The sequence below is a fragment of the Girardinichthys multiradiatus genome, chromosome 5 (genome assembly GCF_021462225.1).
Source record: "Girardinichthys multiradiatus isolate DD_20200921_A chromosome 5, DD_fGirMul_XY1, whole genome shotgun sequence".
Taxonomy (NCBI): domain Eukaryota; kingdom Metazoa; phylum Chordata; class Actinopteri; order Cyprinodontiformes; family Goodeidae; genus Girardinichthys; species Girardinichthys multiradiatus.
Genome location: NC_061798.1, coordinates 33275175 through 33292880, shown reverse-complemented (window position 1 = coordinate 33292880; position 17706 = coordinate 33275175). Strand labels below are relative to the sequence as shown.

The following is a 17706-nucleotide window of genomic DNA, read 5'->3' as shown; positions in this document are numbered from 1 at the left end:
TAAGGGATTTTACACATCTTTAACAGGGGTGCCAGCTAATGAGAAAAGGGCATTATTAGTTTTCCACACATTCACAATGATCTGCTCCAAGAAAGATCAACTAGATGACCATCTGAATAACCACAGTATCGCACTATAATTTTCTCTTGGGTGTAGTAAAACATTTGTTTCAAGAATAACACGAGATGTAAGTAAGTAAGTAAATAACTGTCTGGTTATTCTGGCTAAACAGGTTTAACAATTTTGATTCAAACCAAGATTTTCTTTTCTTTTTACCAGGGGAGTCCTAGAGATGTTTACATCCTCTCTCACAGTGGCGTCCTGGCAAAGACTGGCAGCAACACAGAGTTCATAAAAACAGTCACATACACCAATAAAAGTGAAAATATTAGTCAGTTAAAATCTGTGAAATAAAACAGATCTATGACTGATCAACAGTATGCCACCTGTGCTGCATATGTTTGTACTTTCAAATATTTACATAGATTTTTCTTTTAATTTGGACAAAATGGACAATTTTACATGTGAAGACGTTTTTGCCAGTTTATGTCAGAGAAGACCAAATGACAAACTCACTACTTTAATCCTATTTTTAGAATTAAACAAGGACAAATAATGCTTATTTAAATTTTTTATGAATAAACATTTTTACATATTTACAATTTGGTACATTTCTGTATTTTATTTTTCTGTTACTTGTTCACTGCTTGGTATATATATATATATATATATTTTTTTTTTGTTTTTTGTTTTTTTTTGTTTGGAGGTATGCTTGGCATAAGCTCTCTGTGCTTTCTGCCTCTCTTACTGCAGTTTAATAATTGAATAATTGTTTCATTCATGATGTTTTGTGCTAAACAGACACTTTAACCTTATTGAAACAACCCCAGCTGTAGAGGACTCCATGATCTGCATCCAAGTCTCCGGCTGCACTCAACCCCCGATCTCCTGTGGTGGGATTTTGCTTCAGCTACAGTGTAATGGACCTGCTATAAAAAGCTGTGATAAAACGCAGCAACATGCAGAAAATGTTAAGTTTAGTATTCAAACATTTGCAGCTTTAGGTGTTTCTTGACGTGGCAGAGCTACATCGAGCATCACAAGTTAGACATCCAGAAATCAAACTGCAACGAGTTAACTCAGGCATTTTTTTACTTGCCACACATTTCACTGATTTGAATAAAAATTATTTATTAAATCAAGACTGCCTTCAAATTATATTGTATAACGACTAAACAGCATCAGGGCAGAAATAAACGCTAAAAACATCCAGTAAAATCTTCGCTTTGTTAAATCATGTATTTCATTGTCAGAGGAAAGATTTTCTTTACGTGCTCAAAAATGTTCAACTTTGTTTGAATGTCAAAGACTCTGGAAATGTCAAGTTTTGTCTTTGTAAAAGTTAAAATACGAGCCTATTTCTGATTTTAACAGTACAAGTTAACTTAGCTTTGTGTATGTTTTTACTGTAACTTTCTGGTCAAAGGAAAGTTTGCTGACTTGGTCGTTATTTTTAGCTTTTTAAAACGGATTTAAAAAAGGATATTTGGACACATTTTAGTACCTATAAAGGTTAAAAACAGAGTTTGTTTCTGTTTTTAGAGGAAACAGAAGACGCAAATCTTTCTTCAGAAAAAATGAATTCTTTAAAAATGTATTCTCTCTTACTCTTAACTATTCTAAGCTCTCTTAATTTTGTAATTTAAATTCAAAGCAGGGAAAATTTCAAGTGAATCATAATAACAGAGACAATTGTTCAAGAACGGAGAATTTCGTTTTAAGCCAACTAATTAAGCAACAAAACTTAAAATTTGAAATTGAGCAAACTTTATGTAATAATCTGCAAAGGATATAAAATTAAAGTCAGACAGGTTTTGATTTTACTCAATTGATATTTTTAGCTCAATATCATTGCCACAGGAAGTTGAGTCACCCTAAGTTGTAGTAATAGATTTTAGATTTTAGTAGTTTTGAACAGGACAGTTATACAGGTTCATCTAAATAAATAAAAAATATAACTGAAAAGTTATTTTATTTCAGTGGAAAAGGTGAAACTCATATCTAAGCTAATAAAAAAAAAAAAACATTCAGTAAAAATGTCTTACCTGGGCTAAGGGGACAAAGAAATCAAGCTCCCAGAGTCTGGAGCAAGAGCGGAGAGCCACAGAACCCATGTTGCTAAGTCAGTGAAGCAGTTTATCAGAAAACTTTAGAAACATCAAGCCTCCTTTTGCTGACAAACCTTTTGAGATGCTGATTTCCAGATGGACTTGGGATCTACCCACACTGCCAAAGGTACCAAAAGCTGGTTCAATAAGCATGGTGTCACTGTCCTTAATTGGCCAGCAAATTCACCTGACCACCATAGAGAATCTATGGAGTACTGTCAAGAGAAACATAAGAGATACTAGACCCAGAGATGCAGACGACTTAACATCTCAGCAGAACCAGATGCTAATCACCTCACAATGCACTGATGGAATAGTTCATGCAACAAAGAGTACATATACTGTACAGTATTTGGCTATACCTTTCAGTAGGTAGGCATTACTATTTTATTTAGGAGTGGCTCAACATCAGGAATGTGACAGCTGTATATGTGTGTGATGGATGTTGAAGCTCTGACTCCTGCTGCGGTCCACACATTTTAATTCTCCCCCAAACTCATGAATGGGCTTTCGCTTCTTCTACCACACTTTTTCCACTAATATACTTTACAGCTGGGGCAGGTGAGCTGAATCAGTTAATTACATGGTGGCTGAAGGAAGGCGGAGCACAAGAAGGGAAAAATTAATTATGGCTGGAGCTAAACAGACGAATAAAAACCCGACAGAAACAAACTAGCAAAACTAACAACAAAGTAAGGACAAGAAATAACCAACTCCAGTACACTTTGCTCTCAGTGAAGACTTTTATTTAATATATATATATATATATATATATATATATATATATAATAGACATAGAAAATATCTTTTTAAATGTACATATATACACAATTGACTTTAAAACTTGAATGAACAATAAAGAAAAACACAAATAAGAACCAAAACCGAACCCCCCAGAATCATGACAGTTAGAACAAATAAATTAAACATTTACAGAGAAAATGAATGTATTGTAGAAATAGAAAAGAAGAAAAACATATGTTAGTAAAAAACAAATAATAAAAAAGAGAAATTCTTAAACTATCAGTACATTGTGTTATCGAGTTCCTATGTAGATATTGTATGAAATTAAACAGAAAACCTGTTATAATTAATTAAAGTCATTTCTGTATCAATTTTGGTCAGGTATGAAGAGCCAATTTGAAGGGACCATGTGACTTCGGATCTGCAGGTTGCAGAACCCTGGTGTAGCACTAAACATGGCTGTACCTTATCATTTCTGCATTAAACATCATTTTCTGAATTGGCCTTATGTACACACGTGGACAAAATTGTTGGTACCCCTCAGTTAATGAACGAAAAACCCACGATGGTCACAGAAATAACTTGAATCTGACAAAGGTAATAATGAATAACAATTCTATGAAAATGAACAAATGAAAGTCAGACATTGCTTTTCAAACATGCTTCAACAGAATTATTTTAAAAATAAACTCATTAAACAAGCCTGGACAAAAATTATGGTACCCATAACTTAATATTTTGTTGCACAACCTTTTGAGGCAATCACTGCAATCAAACGATCCCTATAACTGTCAATGAGATTTCTGCTCCTCTCAGCAGGTATTTTGTTCCACTCCTCATGAGCAAACTGCTCCAGTTGTCTCAGATTTGAAGGATGCCTTTTCCAGACGGCATGTTTCAGCTCCTTCCAAAGATGCTCAATAGGATTTAGGTCAAGGCTCATAGAAGGCCACTTCAGAATAGTCCAATGTTTTAGACATTCTTGGGTGTTTTTAGCTGTGTGTTTTGGGTCATTATTCTGTTGCAAGATCCATGACCTGCGACTGAGACCAAGCTTTCTGACACTGGGCAGCACATTTCTCTCTAGAATCCCTTGATAGTCTTGAGATTTCATTATACCTGTACAGATTCAAGACACCCTGTGCCAGATGCAGCAAAGCAGCTCCAGAACATAACAGAACCTCCTCCATGTTTCAGAGTAGGGACAGTGTTGTTTTCTTCATATGCTTCATTTTTCCATTTCCGAACATAGTGCCTTGCCAAAAAGTTCAATTTTTGTCTCATCTGTCCATAGGACATTATCCTAGAAGCTTTGTGACTTGTCAACATGTAGTTTGGCAAATTCCAGTCTGGCTTTTTTATGATTTGTTTTCAACAATGGTCTCCTTGGTCGTCTCCCATTAAGTCCACTTTGCCTCAAACAACGTCGGACGGTGCGATCTGACACTGATGTTCCTTGAGCTTGAAGTTCACTTTTAATCTCTTTAGAGGTTTTTCTGGGCTCTTTTGTTACCATTCGTATTATCCGTCTCTTTGTTTTGTCATCAATTTTCCTCCTGCGGCCACGTCCAGGGAGGTTGGCTACAGCCCCATGGATCTTAAATTTCTGAATAATATGTGCAACTGTAGTCACAGGAACATGAAGCTGCTTGGAGATGGTCTTATAACCTTTACCTTTAACATGCTTGTCTATAATTGTCTTTCTAATCTCCTGAGACTCTTTCCTTCACTTCCTCTGGTCCATGTTGAGTGTGGTACACACCATGTCACCAAACAGCACAGTGACTACTTGTAGCCCTATATATAGGCCCACTGACGGATTACAAGAATGTAGACACCTGTGATGCTAATTAATGGACACACCTTGATTTAACATGACCCTTTTCTCATTATTTTCAGGGTTACCAACATTTTTGTCCAGGCCAGTTTCATGAGTTTATTTTTTAAAATAATTCTGTTGAAGCATGTTTAAAAAGCAATTTCTGACTTTCATTTGTTCATTTTCATAGAATTTTTTTTCATTAATACCTTTGTCAGATTCAAGTTATTTCTGTGACCATTGTGAGTTTTTCTTTCATTAACCGAGGGGTAACAATTTTGTCCACGTGTATATTGTTAAAATGTTCAGAGAAAGTGAATTGTGGGTTTTAAGTATAGTCATAACCATCTGAATAACAGCAATAAAGGCCTACAAGACACCACTTTGTGTGAAATGAATCCACACCAGTTATATTTTTTTACTGAATCACTGAAGGTGACAGTGACATCCAAATAATAAAATATATAAATTGCTCTAAATATCTTTAGAAAGTTGTTAAAAATCCTTTCAGTCTTAGCCCCGAACCTCTAACTTACTTCAACAAATATCCCAAATAAATGAATAAAAATTAAATAAAATCCAGTTTTTTAAATGTTAAGACCTCAATCGGGGGTATTTTGTGGTTGGATCAGACCAACCAGGGGGTCGTGGGGGTCGTCTCGCATCGTCGCGGTGACAAACACTAATTTAACCCACGGCACGATCACAGAGACGCAGCAGGTTCCAGAGGAGCCACAGTAGTCTCATCCACGGAGAGTCGCGCACAGACGCGTATTCGGAGTTTCTCCACAGGAGGACGGAGCGGCTCGTTTTTTTTTTTTTATCATTACATGCGCAGTCCTGTCCTGAATCACTCATCACCACGGCAACCTGCGTTCACATCCAGTCTCCGGTTAGCATCCGTCCCTGAGACCCGCTCCCGGACAAGGAGACAGGAGATCCTCGCAAAGACAGTAAGTTTTTCCTTCCTCCACAGTAGCCTTGCATGCGGCACTGCGGCTGCTTCTTTGCGTAACAGACAGGCTCGATCGGGGCTGAGGCGAGCTGGGAGCTGCTGCTGTGGCACAAGTTGCAGAAATAGGACATTTATCTCGGCTGTTTTAGTGATGTAACTAAATATTTTTTATATATGCTTCAGGCGAAGGGACAGAAAAGCATCAAATCTCTGCAAGATGTGGGTTTCTGTGAAGGATTCAGGGTTGTTCTATAGCCCCACAGGCTAAAAGCTGATTTATTTGAACTCAAAGACATTTACTACTGCAACTTATTGTAATTATACAGACCATATATAGAAAGTAGGCTGTAAAAAGTCACACTGAGAACAATAAATGTATTTTATCAGCTCCCCCTTTTCTGTCTCTGCTGCATGTCTTGTTGCAGCGCCATTCAGTGCAGCAAGTTCAGATATGCATGAGCAGTGAACCCTGAAGAACTCGACAGAAGGTGCCAAACCTATTCATAGCATCGAGTGTATTCTCCCTCAGACAGCTTCTGAGCTTGTTAATTCAGACCCTGTGTCAGATTTAGGCAATGAACCAAATTAAAGAGGGTTTATAATTCTTAAGGAAGATGAAATGTTGCGAGGATAAGTGAGAAGAACATGTGATTCACAGCTCTTGCAGAACTTGTTTGCAGCAGCAGAGTGTGGGAACACTGAGTGTTTGACAGCAGCACAGCTCATTTGTTAATCACAGATTCAGGATGATTCATCATACCCACATTTCACTCCAACTGTGGGGAGGAAAAATGGCGGTCAGCACCAGATGACCGTGTTAACCGCCCACTCGTCCACAACTATCTGCTTGTAACATAATATCTCACAACTATTGTTTCATTACACAGAAACGTCTCTTTTTGGCTTCTGTAATTTAAAAGCATTCAAAATACCATCAAATACTTTCAATATATACAGTGCACTGCAAAATGTATCCCTATGTTTTGAGCTTTTTCACATATTGACACATAATACTACAACCTGAAGTGTGTTTTATTGGGACTTTATGAAATAGACCCATACAAAATAGTACATATTGGGGAAGTGCTGGGAAATTATACATGGTTTTCAAAATCTGTCAATGTCTTTTAAAAATAAAAACATTGTGGAGTGCATTTTGTATTTAAAGTTTTGAAAGGGTTAGGTTATAAAACAACATCCCAAGCTTTGAAGGTCTCGTGGAGGACTGTTCAGTCCATCATCCAAAAATGAGTATGACAGAACTGCACATCGAAACTACCTACTACTTCAAATCTAAAAGATGAATAAATAAGTAAATAGGTGGAGTGGGGGTAATCTAACATGGCACCTTATTAGCCAGTGTGATGAGATTAAGAAGAATTATAAAATGGTTTATAAAAGACTGTCACCTACCAAAGAACTATCAAGTATCTCTAACTGAACAAGCCTGAGAAAGGACATCCTATCCCAAAGTCTCCAGAGGAGCAGCATGTGTTGCCATGCCAACAGAGAGGAAGGGGAAATGACAGATAGATAGATAGATAGATAGATAGATAGATAGATAGATAGATAGATAGATAGATAGATAGATAGATAGATAGATAGATAGATAGATAGATAGATAGATAGATAGATAGATAGATAGATAGATAGATAGATGCAAGATGACCAAACTGAGACTTTGCCATCCACTTAATGTGACAGGCTGGGCAACAAAAGCATTGGGGAGAAGAAGCCAAGAGGCCCATGACAACTCTGGAGGAGCTGCAGAGATCAAAGCTTAGGTGGAGAAATCTGTTGACAGTACACTCAGAAAATGTGGCCTTTATTTAAGAGTGACAAGAAAAATGCCATAAGAAATCCAGTTTGCAGTTTGACACAAACGATGTAGGAACACAACAAACACCTCTAAGAAGGTGCTTGGACCAAATGACAGCAAAGTGGAACTGTGTAGCGTACATGCAAAATGCAATGATTGTCCTGACCGTGAAACATAGTGGTGGCAGCATCATGCTGTGGGAATGCATTTCTTCAGCAGTGACAGAGAGATTTGTCAGGGTTGTTGGGAAAATACAGTGAGCTAAACACAAGGCGATACTGAAATAAAACCTCTTTTAGGCTGCAAAAGACTAGGCCAGAGGTTAACCTTCCAGCAATAATATTACTATAAAAATGCAGCAAGAACTAAAATAAAATGGTTTTGATCAAAGAATATTAAGAGGTTAGAACGGTCAAGTCAAAGTCTAGATTGAAATCCAATTGAGAATCTGAAAAATGGATTTTTACATACTGTCTGAACTTGACCTGTTTTGCAAAGAAGAATGGATAAAAAAGTCCTCAGTCAATGAATGTGCAAAACTGGTAGAGACAGCCCACAAGACTTGCACCTGTAATTGCAGTTAAAGGTGGTTCTACAAAGTGTAGCATACTTATTTTAAAACAAATGTAAACAACCTAGACTGTTGAAAAATACCTTAATGTTAGATTAGATTGGAACTAATTCCACAGTATGTGTTCCCGAGATTTTCCAAATGCAGTCTATAGGAAGTTATTAAGGTTACATTTTTCAAAATATTTGTAAAAAATCTTAAAGTAGGAGGTCACTGTCCTTTGGATAGGAAAACAAAAATAGCACAATGTATTTTTTCTAACGGCTATCTAACGTGGTTAAAACACTGTCTTCTGTGTGCTTCTGAACGCTGAGTGTGCTGCTCGTGGTACCGTGGAAGGATGAAGGAGAAATGGAGAAGTCACATGACTGACTGACCCGCCAGTACATTCCAAAGCAACACATCAAGCCCAATCGGAAGTAACCCAGTCTGGATCAACTAGGTTAAATTCTGTTGCGTTCTTCTAGTTTGTCGTAACCTGCTTTAATGTTTAAGCAACATAGTTTTTCAGATTGTTTACAATTCGACTTTGAATTCCAAAGAAAAGAATTGAGGTACCTACAACACCTGGGCCAAGATGAAAGCCTCGAGGCAAGGTTGAGCAAATGTTGTGCATAGATTCTCATTCCAGTGAGCTGAGGAGAGGGACATAGAAATGCTCCTCATCAATTCAGCTCAAAGTGATTTCAGGCTGGGGAACCTGTCGAAAGCCTTCCTCTGGTTAATTAGTCCTTTTACCCCAACTTTTTCCAAAAGTTAAGACAAACATTGAGATCCAAATAATGTTTGAAACCATGAGTTCACCTTTTCAAAGTGAGAGACCATTAGATCAGATTAGATGTTTATCAGTGAAGAAATAAAAGGAGGGTTTCCTTCTCGTAATTTGTTTCTCTTGTTAGTTAATAGTCCTGCTGTTAGTGTGAATACTAATAATTTAATTAATGATTTAATTATTGATTCAGTTTACAATTGAAGTGTTAATATTGTCATTGTGGGAACAAACATAATATGATAAAACATTCCTCTTATTCCTTTTATGCCATTAAGGCTCCCTGAAAAAAAACCATTCACCCTTCAGACAAATAGACTTCACTCGACAGACTCGAGGCTGATGAAAAATAATTAATTAGACTGATACGACTTGTTAATAAATGCTGACGATACCCATGCAGTGTGCATAAACTTTAGTGAGACATTTTATCCAATCTGACCAGTTTTACTACGATAGTATTGATTCATGGGGGCTGATTGCATGCATTTGACCATATTTTACATTAGTTTTAGTAAAAAACTTGAGTTGTTTTTTTCCCACTTCACAATAATGTACTGCCTTGTGTTGGATATCACATTAAACCTCAATAAAACATTGTTGTTCGTGGTTGTATTGTGTTAGAAAGAGAAAAAGTTAATAGGATATCATAATCCCTTTGCAAGGCACTGTATGTCTCCTACATAGTGACAACAAGCACTTCCTTATTTGATCACCTGTTCACCATTTTTATGACTAGAAGCTCCAATATCTGATCCTGCGTCATTAAAAGCACATTTCCTGTGCTTCATGGATTTTTCCCTTCCAATATTATGGCTCTTTTCCTCCTGGTTTGTGTATCATCACTGAGTCATGGGCTTCAGTGGCCAAGTAGGGTCATTGGCTGGAGGAAGGTGTTGTGTTGCACTCTGTGAATGAGATAAGAGGCTCATCTCCTCTCTCCACAATTAGACGATCATTTGATGAATGTGAAAAAAACAGATTCACTAACAGAGCAGAAGAAGCACTAAATGCATTGTATTCAAGCATCAGCTTTAAATCATTAATGCTAAGAGAGTCCATAGGAAAAGATGGGCTTGAGATGTAAGATCATGAATCACACACACTAGTTATAAAACATGTTTACTCCAGATTGTTTGAAAAAACAGACAGAACAGGCTGTGCTATCTAATAGAGTTTCTTTCTAGGCTGCATGATTTTGATAACCATCACTTTCCTGAATTAATTTCAAAGCAGTTGTTGAAAGATTGACTTTATATTCTAGAGTTGTATTAGAAATCAGTTTTTATATGCAGGAGGAATGACCTTCCCAACATCCCATGTTTCGTTTTATGAGCACTTCCAGCATCACATTCTCACACCCAGCCTTAGAAAATATGCATCATTATATTATTTAATCGTGGTTACTCACAGTGCACTGCAAAAGCATTCATGCTCAGTGCTTTCAAATTTTGTCAAGTTACACCCACATACAGTTCTCAATTTGTTTCAGATCTGGACTTTGACTGGTCCATTCTAACATATAAATCTGTCTATTGTTACTCGGTCTGTAGGTTTAGGGTCAGCCTACCCCACTAATAAAATGTCTAAATTCAGATATATAGCAGCATAAAAACTACAATTCATCTTTTGCTATGCCTAATATGACTCTTTTTGGTTCATTTGGTGCTCATCACGCTATTTTCTTGTGTGTTTTGTGTTTGTTCTGGCAGGATCCTTGAGCAGCACTTTTACATTTGGATGCAAAACACACAATCTGAGTCAACCTGACCTGAGCTGTCCATCCCTGTTGGTTAGATCTGTTCGGGCCATTTAAGGCAGCTGAGCAGCCATGGTAAAGCTGGGCAGTAATCTATCTGATAAGCTGGACAAGCAGCAATCTGCAGATGATGGCTTTGATAACATCCCCCTCATCACACCCCTGGAGGTCAGCCAGCTCCAGCAGCCACTGGCAGACAAGGTAGGTATGATCTACTTAGTGCTGCATTTGTTTTCCCAAAACTGTTGTGGTTTCCAGTTGGCTATTTTATCTCATTGCACTACAGAAATAAAGAAATCCTAAACAGATTACCACTCAGTGCAGAAATTGTGGAACAGATATTATTAAAATTCCCACAGGTACACTATAAGCCTGCTGTATGCTGAGCTTGCTGTGTTTACTTTTCCTTTCCCATCAACCTAGGTTAAAACCTTGGCATCAGCCCACACGATGTAAGCACTGCTGTGAATGCATAATGAAAGCAGATAGCCATCACTCATTTTGTAGTTGGATGATGCGTTTAGCTCTGCAGCATCTTCCACAGAAGTGGAAGCCGGTGGAGAAATATCATGAAAAAAATATATAGTCCCCAGATGTCCTCTTTAGGGGCTGCAATACAGCTGATTGCTTTTACAAATGTGCATTGTGCATTTCAAGGGATAGAAACAAGTGATTTGCATGGCTGGTGGATACATTATCATTAACCTAGTGCTGAAAAAGAGAGGCAACCTAACCCTGAACGGATATTTCAAGCTTTTTCCAAACTGCTCATTCTACTGCTTCATCTATACTCCAGGTCATTGTGAAGACAAAAACACAGTTTCAACTGAAGCAGGAGCAAAGGAGCTGGTTCTATGTTCCCAACATTAAGAAGCTGAATATCAACTTCTACAATGATGTCTCGGATAAAATTAAGGTACAGCTTCACATGTCAGGAATCTAAATCTGATCATAACCTGAAACCTGTATGATATGAGCTGTGAGTATTTTGATTTATAATAAACGCTTTTGGGTGTGTTTTAACTACTGCTGGGGGCTTTTAAGTAGAAACCTTTTATTAAAGAGATCAGGTAAGATTCTCTAGATCCTATAAACATGTTACTGACTTTGTACATGCACTCTGTCTGTTTGTGTTTGTTTTTCTGTTCTCCAGATCACAGGTTTGATCCTCATCACGCTGGCATTTTTGACAAGCCTGCTCCTTCTGCTTATGTACAAAGCCATGTGGTATGACCAGCTTACCTGCCCAGAGGGTTTTGTCCTGAAGGTGGGCTCCACAACTACATTAACTTGGAATATAAACATAGAATTTTAATATGGAATATAAAGCAATTTCATCCTTATAACGTTTTGCCCATACACAATATGTGATTTGCAAAACTGCAACTGTGCAAGTTGTAGATCATCTCAGTAATTAACAGAGTTAGTCATTTTGTTTAAAATTATCAAGGCAGAGTCCCACCTCATTTTCAGAAATTAAAATTTTAGCTCTCAGTCTCCGTCAGTTATTGTTTTATGAATGCCTGCCTGGAGAGATGTGGTATTATAGAACAATAGGCGGGGGAGTGAATTTGCACTCTGGTGTTCTCAAAAAGCAAGCTCTATACACAAATAAAACAAACAACACACAAACAGCTTCTCTCCAAATAGGATTTATTAACAAAATACTTCAGCCTGAATTTAGTAACATTCAACTAAACTACTAAGTAAAAATGAAAATAATAAGGAAAACTAATATAAACTATGGGAAAAAATAGTAAAGTGGAACAAATAAGAATAAACTAAAACAAATAACCAATCAAACAATGCAGGCATATCACAGTTTATTGTTAATATGTATGATGAAGAACCAAGGTTTGTTTTGAGGAATTGGGAACGAGGCCAAGTTAGCTTTGCAAGCTAAGAGAGAACAACAGTTGCAAGGTGTTCAAACAACCTGTTCACAATGCAAAGCACAAGGGAAAATCAAATGCTATTTAAATAAAATAATGTTTCAAAAATCATTTGCTTAATTAGAAATCAGTAACATTTCAGACAATTGATTCTTAATGTTGTGTTGACTAGCCATCACAGTGACTGATTGAATGGACCACCAAGATGGCAGCAAAAAATGGTAATAGCCTCACAATTTGGACATCTGGACAGCAGGCTTGATGATGTCACATCCCGAATTAGTGACTCAGCTGAACAATTAACTTGACTAACTGTCACCGTTCAATATCACAGTGGTGGTATTAAACATAAACGGGAAGAAGGTTTTTAGCGATGTAATGGTGTCGAGTCAAGATAGTTCTCTGACTGTGGAAGTTCTTTCCTGCATTTCTCTGAAACCAGTTGGGAAGCAGCTTTAACATCAATACCGCTTTAGCTCTTGACCCGCTTTGGTGGACAAACCCTTTTATTGTGCTTCGTTTCTCACCACACCCTCATAACACTGACTTCAGAAGGATTTCTTGAAAACTGGTGCTGGAAATCTAAACTCATTATCTCCCAGTGACACCTTGGAGGCATCATGTACCGAGCCAGCACTGCCATGCATGTTAAGCTAAAGAGCCTGTCACACACAAGAAAACCACAGGGTGGGATAGACAGAGGCAGAGGGGGAAGGGAGTGATGGGTCCCACTTTCTGGTCAGGCACAGACTGGGATGCCTGCCTGTGAATCAGAGGGGTCTTTAATTAGGACTCAGCATGACTAAACTGTGATTAAAGGCTTAACAGTGAGGGGGGGTGCAAGGAAGAGAAGAGGGGGAGTAGAAGAGGACCTTTGGCAATTCTTTTGAAGTTTTTGCAGGTTACAAGTTTGGCTTTTTTCCCGTTAATGCATTGTCTGAGACATAAAAAGGATATAAAGATGCCTTAGTGTTAGCGTGTTATTTCAAACATGTTTCTGAGCAAGTTTTACATCTATCTTGATGGGTTATTCTTCGCCTTTTTAATACAGTCACAGTATAGTTAAAATGCAACTTTTCAAGGGTGTTTTTGACAATAAACAATTTAAGTGACAAACAGTATAAAGTCTAATGACATGAGAATCCTTGGCAATATTCTGTAAATAATACAACCTCATTTTTGGATTTTTATATTATATTTAATAAGGGCTTTTAAACATACTGGCTGCCTGATTATATGACATGTGACGTGATCTTCATGTAAGACAGGGAGCCTAAATACAATGTAAAAAGCACAGTGCTGTGAAAAAGTATTTGCCCCCTAATAGATTTCCTCTGTTTTCTGTTTTGTCAAATTTAAATGTTTCTGATCACCAAACAGATCTCTATGATAACCTGAGCAAATAAAAACTGCAGTTTTTAAACTACAATTTTATTTATTATGGGACAAAGATATTCCATAGTAAATGATGGGTCTTTGTGATTCTTTGGTAAGTAGTGGTTTAGTCCTTGAATCTCTCCCATGGATACCATTTTTGCTAGCTCTCTTTCCTATTGTTAAATACTGACTTAAACTGAGGCAGGTGAAGCCTACAGTGCTTTAGATGTTGTTCTGGGTTATTTTTTAACTTCCTAGATGAGCCGTCAATCCGCACTTAGGGTAAAATTGGTAGATCAGCCACTCCTAAAAGCTCTACCACTGTTCCATGTTTACTCCATTTGTGGATAATTGCTCTTACTATTGTTCACCAGGGCTTTGAAACTGACCTCAGTTGTCTCAAAAATGTGATCAATGACAGTTAATTTACCAAATAGGAACAATTATTTTTCACAAAAGGCAAGGTTGGTTTAGATAGCTTTTTTTTTCCTTTTAATAAATAAAACTATAATTTGAAAACTGCTTTTTGTATCTACTTAGGATAGCTGTGTGTTGATAAGCTGCAACACTTAAGTGTAACAAATTAGCAAAAATGGAGCAAATACTTTTTCATAGCATTGTAGGTGTTTCATTTTTACTGAAGTAGCTATTTCCCATTTATTGAACATTAGAGAATATATTTACGCACAATGATTTTTAATATTACGGTTAATTCTGTAAATAACTGTTCCTGAAGCAAACAAAAGTGTTTCTTCTTTTTCTGCTACAACAGCAGAAGCACTGCACCCCTGCAGCTCTGGAGATGTACTACACCGAGCAGCAGCAGCAGGAGGAGGATCCAGGAGCCCAGAGGATCACCAATACAGGGCTGTACGCAGCCCTCAGCCACCTCAACCAGGTCAAGAGGACTGGACCCGGATTGATGTCACAGTGGTTACCAGTAATCAGGCAGGGGGACGAGGAGGCCAAAGAAAGCAGCGAGCCTCTAAAAGAAGAGCTGGAGGGAGAGGAGTGAAGAATAAAATGGAAAATATAGTTTGAAACAACAGAAAATGATGGTGTGAATGCGTATATGTGTGTGCATTTATATATACTTGTTTTTACAGGTTTTGGGGACCCTAACCTAACAGAAAATCAGCTTATAGGGTTCTGTTTTACCAGTGAAGATCAAGTAGAGACCCACATCTCTAAAGCTAGATAGACTATTTAAAATCTGCAACATAGGATCATGCGTGCCAAATTGTGTTTAGAGACAGCAATGTGGCTTACTTTTAGAACGAGACTAAATCATAATTTTAAAAAAAAGTGCCACTGCGTCCTAGATTTGCAATACCCCAAACTCTGTAAAGACATATAGGTAGATATGTAGTGTGTGCATATTTGCATTCATGATTTCATGTGTACATCCCACGTGCACTTATGTGAGAATGTTGAAGGTGAAAGAAAAGAGGCGGCGTGAGAACTTGCAGTGAGAAGTTGAATTAACACATTTTTAATGAGATTGATGCAAGTTTTGAGCCTTGCTATCTTGGTATTTCTTCATTGGTCTTTGAGCAGAATGCTTAAAATAATAAATTAATGTGCTCCAAGTTTTACTGTTTAGATATTTTAATTTCATTCATGTCAGATAACTTTAAATCCTGTAATCTTCTGGGTGTAAATTGCAGTTTTGTACCGTTTAAGGAAAGTTTTAAGGAATTGCCCTGTGTTTCTTTTGCAAACTAGATAATTCCATTTATTAAAAGGTAATTATAGGAAAAATAAAGTGAAGCATTTTTTGATCAGTAATGCACCTATAAAGGCATCAAATAAAGAAGACCTGAGAAGCCAGAAGTCAGAGCCATAGAAGTAACTAAATTTGGCCGATTCTGTGCTACATAATAATGAACTTCTTACTGTATTGTGAATGTAGCTATTTATGTATTACTGAAGACAAAATTTACATCAATATAATACTGTAACTTCATGTCAGTTGGCTAAATGCAGTTACGTGTCGTCTTTGTTGTTGTTCCTGTTGGTATTTATATTTTTAAATATTTTCTGTTTTTCTAAGAAAAGTAATTTTTGTCATAGATGCATAGAATAAAACCCACAGTGCTATGTCATATAAATGTGTAAAGTAGTTGCTTTCAGCTTATAAATTGATGTTATTCATAATCATAATGTTTGTACAGAAAGTGTCTGTAATGATTCATCACACATTAACATTCTCTCTAAAAAATGTTTTGTTTTGTAAGTAAATTGTTTACAGGAACATAACGATTGTATAAATGACATCATTCAAAGCCAGCCTAAATATTGTTTTTAAAGTTATAGAAAGTACTTACATGACAGAATGTGTTATTTGCCTTATCGTATTGTTAGGTATTAATTCGTTCTTTTGTATTTTAGAATAAAACTCTTCAAGTGATCTGGACAAATCAGCTCCACAGTGTTCAGGAGCCAAACACTTCAGGCTACTTTGATTTAACGTACAGAACAGAAATAAAGTATCACATTTACTTGTTCCCAGGGAATTCTACTTCATCCCTCCCTCTCTCCCTCATCCATCCATCTATCCATCCATCCATCATGTACATGTATTGAGCAGGACTTTGCAGTGTGCTACCTAGTTTTATTGGTGCCTGTGGTCTCAGCTTTATTGAGATTGTTAACAAGCTGATTTTGTGTAATCCAGGCCTGATCTCTCAACTTTCTCAAAATTACCCTGGCCAAATAAAACAAGATCTTGGATGGAGAGCCAGAGCAATTTTCATATTACTGCACTAACAGTGTTCTCTTTCTCACCAAGCTTGCTTATGGTCTGGTAGCTCTCTCTGGCCTTGTGTAGGTCTACATTTGTGCCCTCTGATAGTTATTTGCTCTTGCCCATTGTGGTGGAGAGGTTTGAATAGAAGACACTGATTTTCTGACAATATTTTAAAGGGACATGACAAATTTATGCACCTTATGGGAACATTATTGGCCTATGTGGGTCAAAATTTGTGTTGGTTGGTAGGGAATCATTTGACTCAAAGGCAAATCAGTTCATAACCTTAATATAAAGTTCTTTTTTTTCATTGTCAGAGGGTATAATTACATGTTAATGCACTGATACACAGGTCAGTATGAACTTGAGATAAGTGACACATCGACATGTACCATGAGAACTGGAACCAGACCTTCTGATTGCAGGACGACTCCCATGTTAAATGTAATGCATTGTTGTGGAATTATGTTATGGAACATGGTGTAAAAATTTCAACCAGATGAACAGAAAGCAATAAAAGAGCTAAAAAAGACAAAATCTCTAAATTTTTGGAAGTTCCCTCAAACCTCGTTCTTTTGTTTTTTAAAGTGTGTTGTGTGAACTGTCAAAGTGTTTTTGGTTTCTTCAGGCCCCTGACAAAAAATTATCAGGAGCTCATCATTTGTTATTGGTCAAAAAGCAATTAGTTCTGGATTTGTCCTTTACTGTTTCTATTGTGTGACCCATATTATAATCTATTGATACCATTTGTCGGGATCTGGGAGAGCATTGTGTTGTTTGCCTGCTGCTTACTGTGCTTGGTCTATAGATGGCGCTGGAGATCACGGGTGTTAGGTGACAGGTGTTCCACATCTTCTAATGATGAATGGTGTTTTTAAACGGAGAACCGTCAGCACCTCATCGCTGGACTATTAGCCCTTTGTGGTAAAGCTCATGCCAAGACCAAGTACTAAGTCTCTGGTTTAAGTCAAACTTTCATGTGTCCTCCTTCACAGGCCAAGCTTCGACTCTGAGACCATTCCAGTTTGACTTTGGATTCTGACTGATTTTCTGCTCTAGGACAGAAACCAAACCCTTCTGTGAA

At 37.3% G+C, this 17706-nt stretch overlaps 1 protein-coding gene across 1 annotated transcript; it reads left to right on the top strand.

Moving 5' to 3' along the window:
* Window positions 1–5423: 5423 nt before the first annotated feature.
* caly (calcyon neuron-specific vesicular protein) lies at window positions 5424–17154 on the top strand. Its single transcript, XM_047364427.1, has 5 exons — window positions 5424–5684; window positions 10558–10805; window positions 11401–11520; window positions 11758–11871; window positions 14646–17154. Exons 2-5 carry the CDS (start codon window positions 10677–10679, stop codon window positions 14886–14888), a joined length of 606 nt encoding a protein of 201 aa, XP_047220383.1. The 5' UTR covers window positions 5424–5684; window positions 10558–10676; the 3' UTR covers window positions 14889–17154.
* Window positions 17155–17706: the final 552 nt, after the last annotated feature.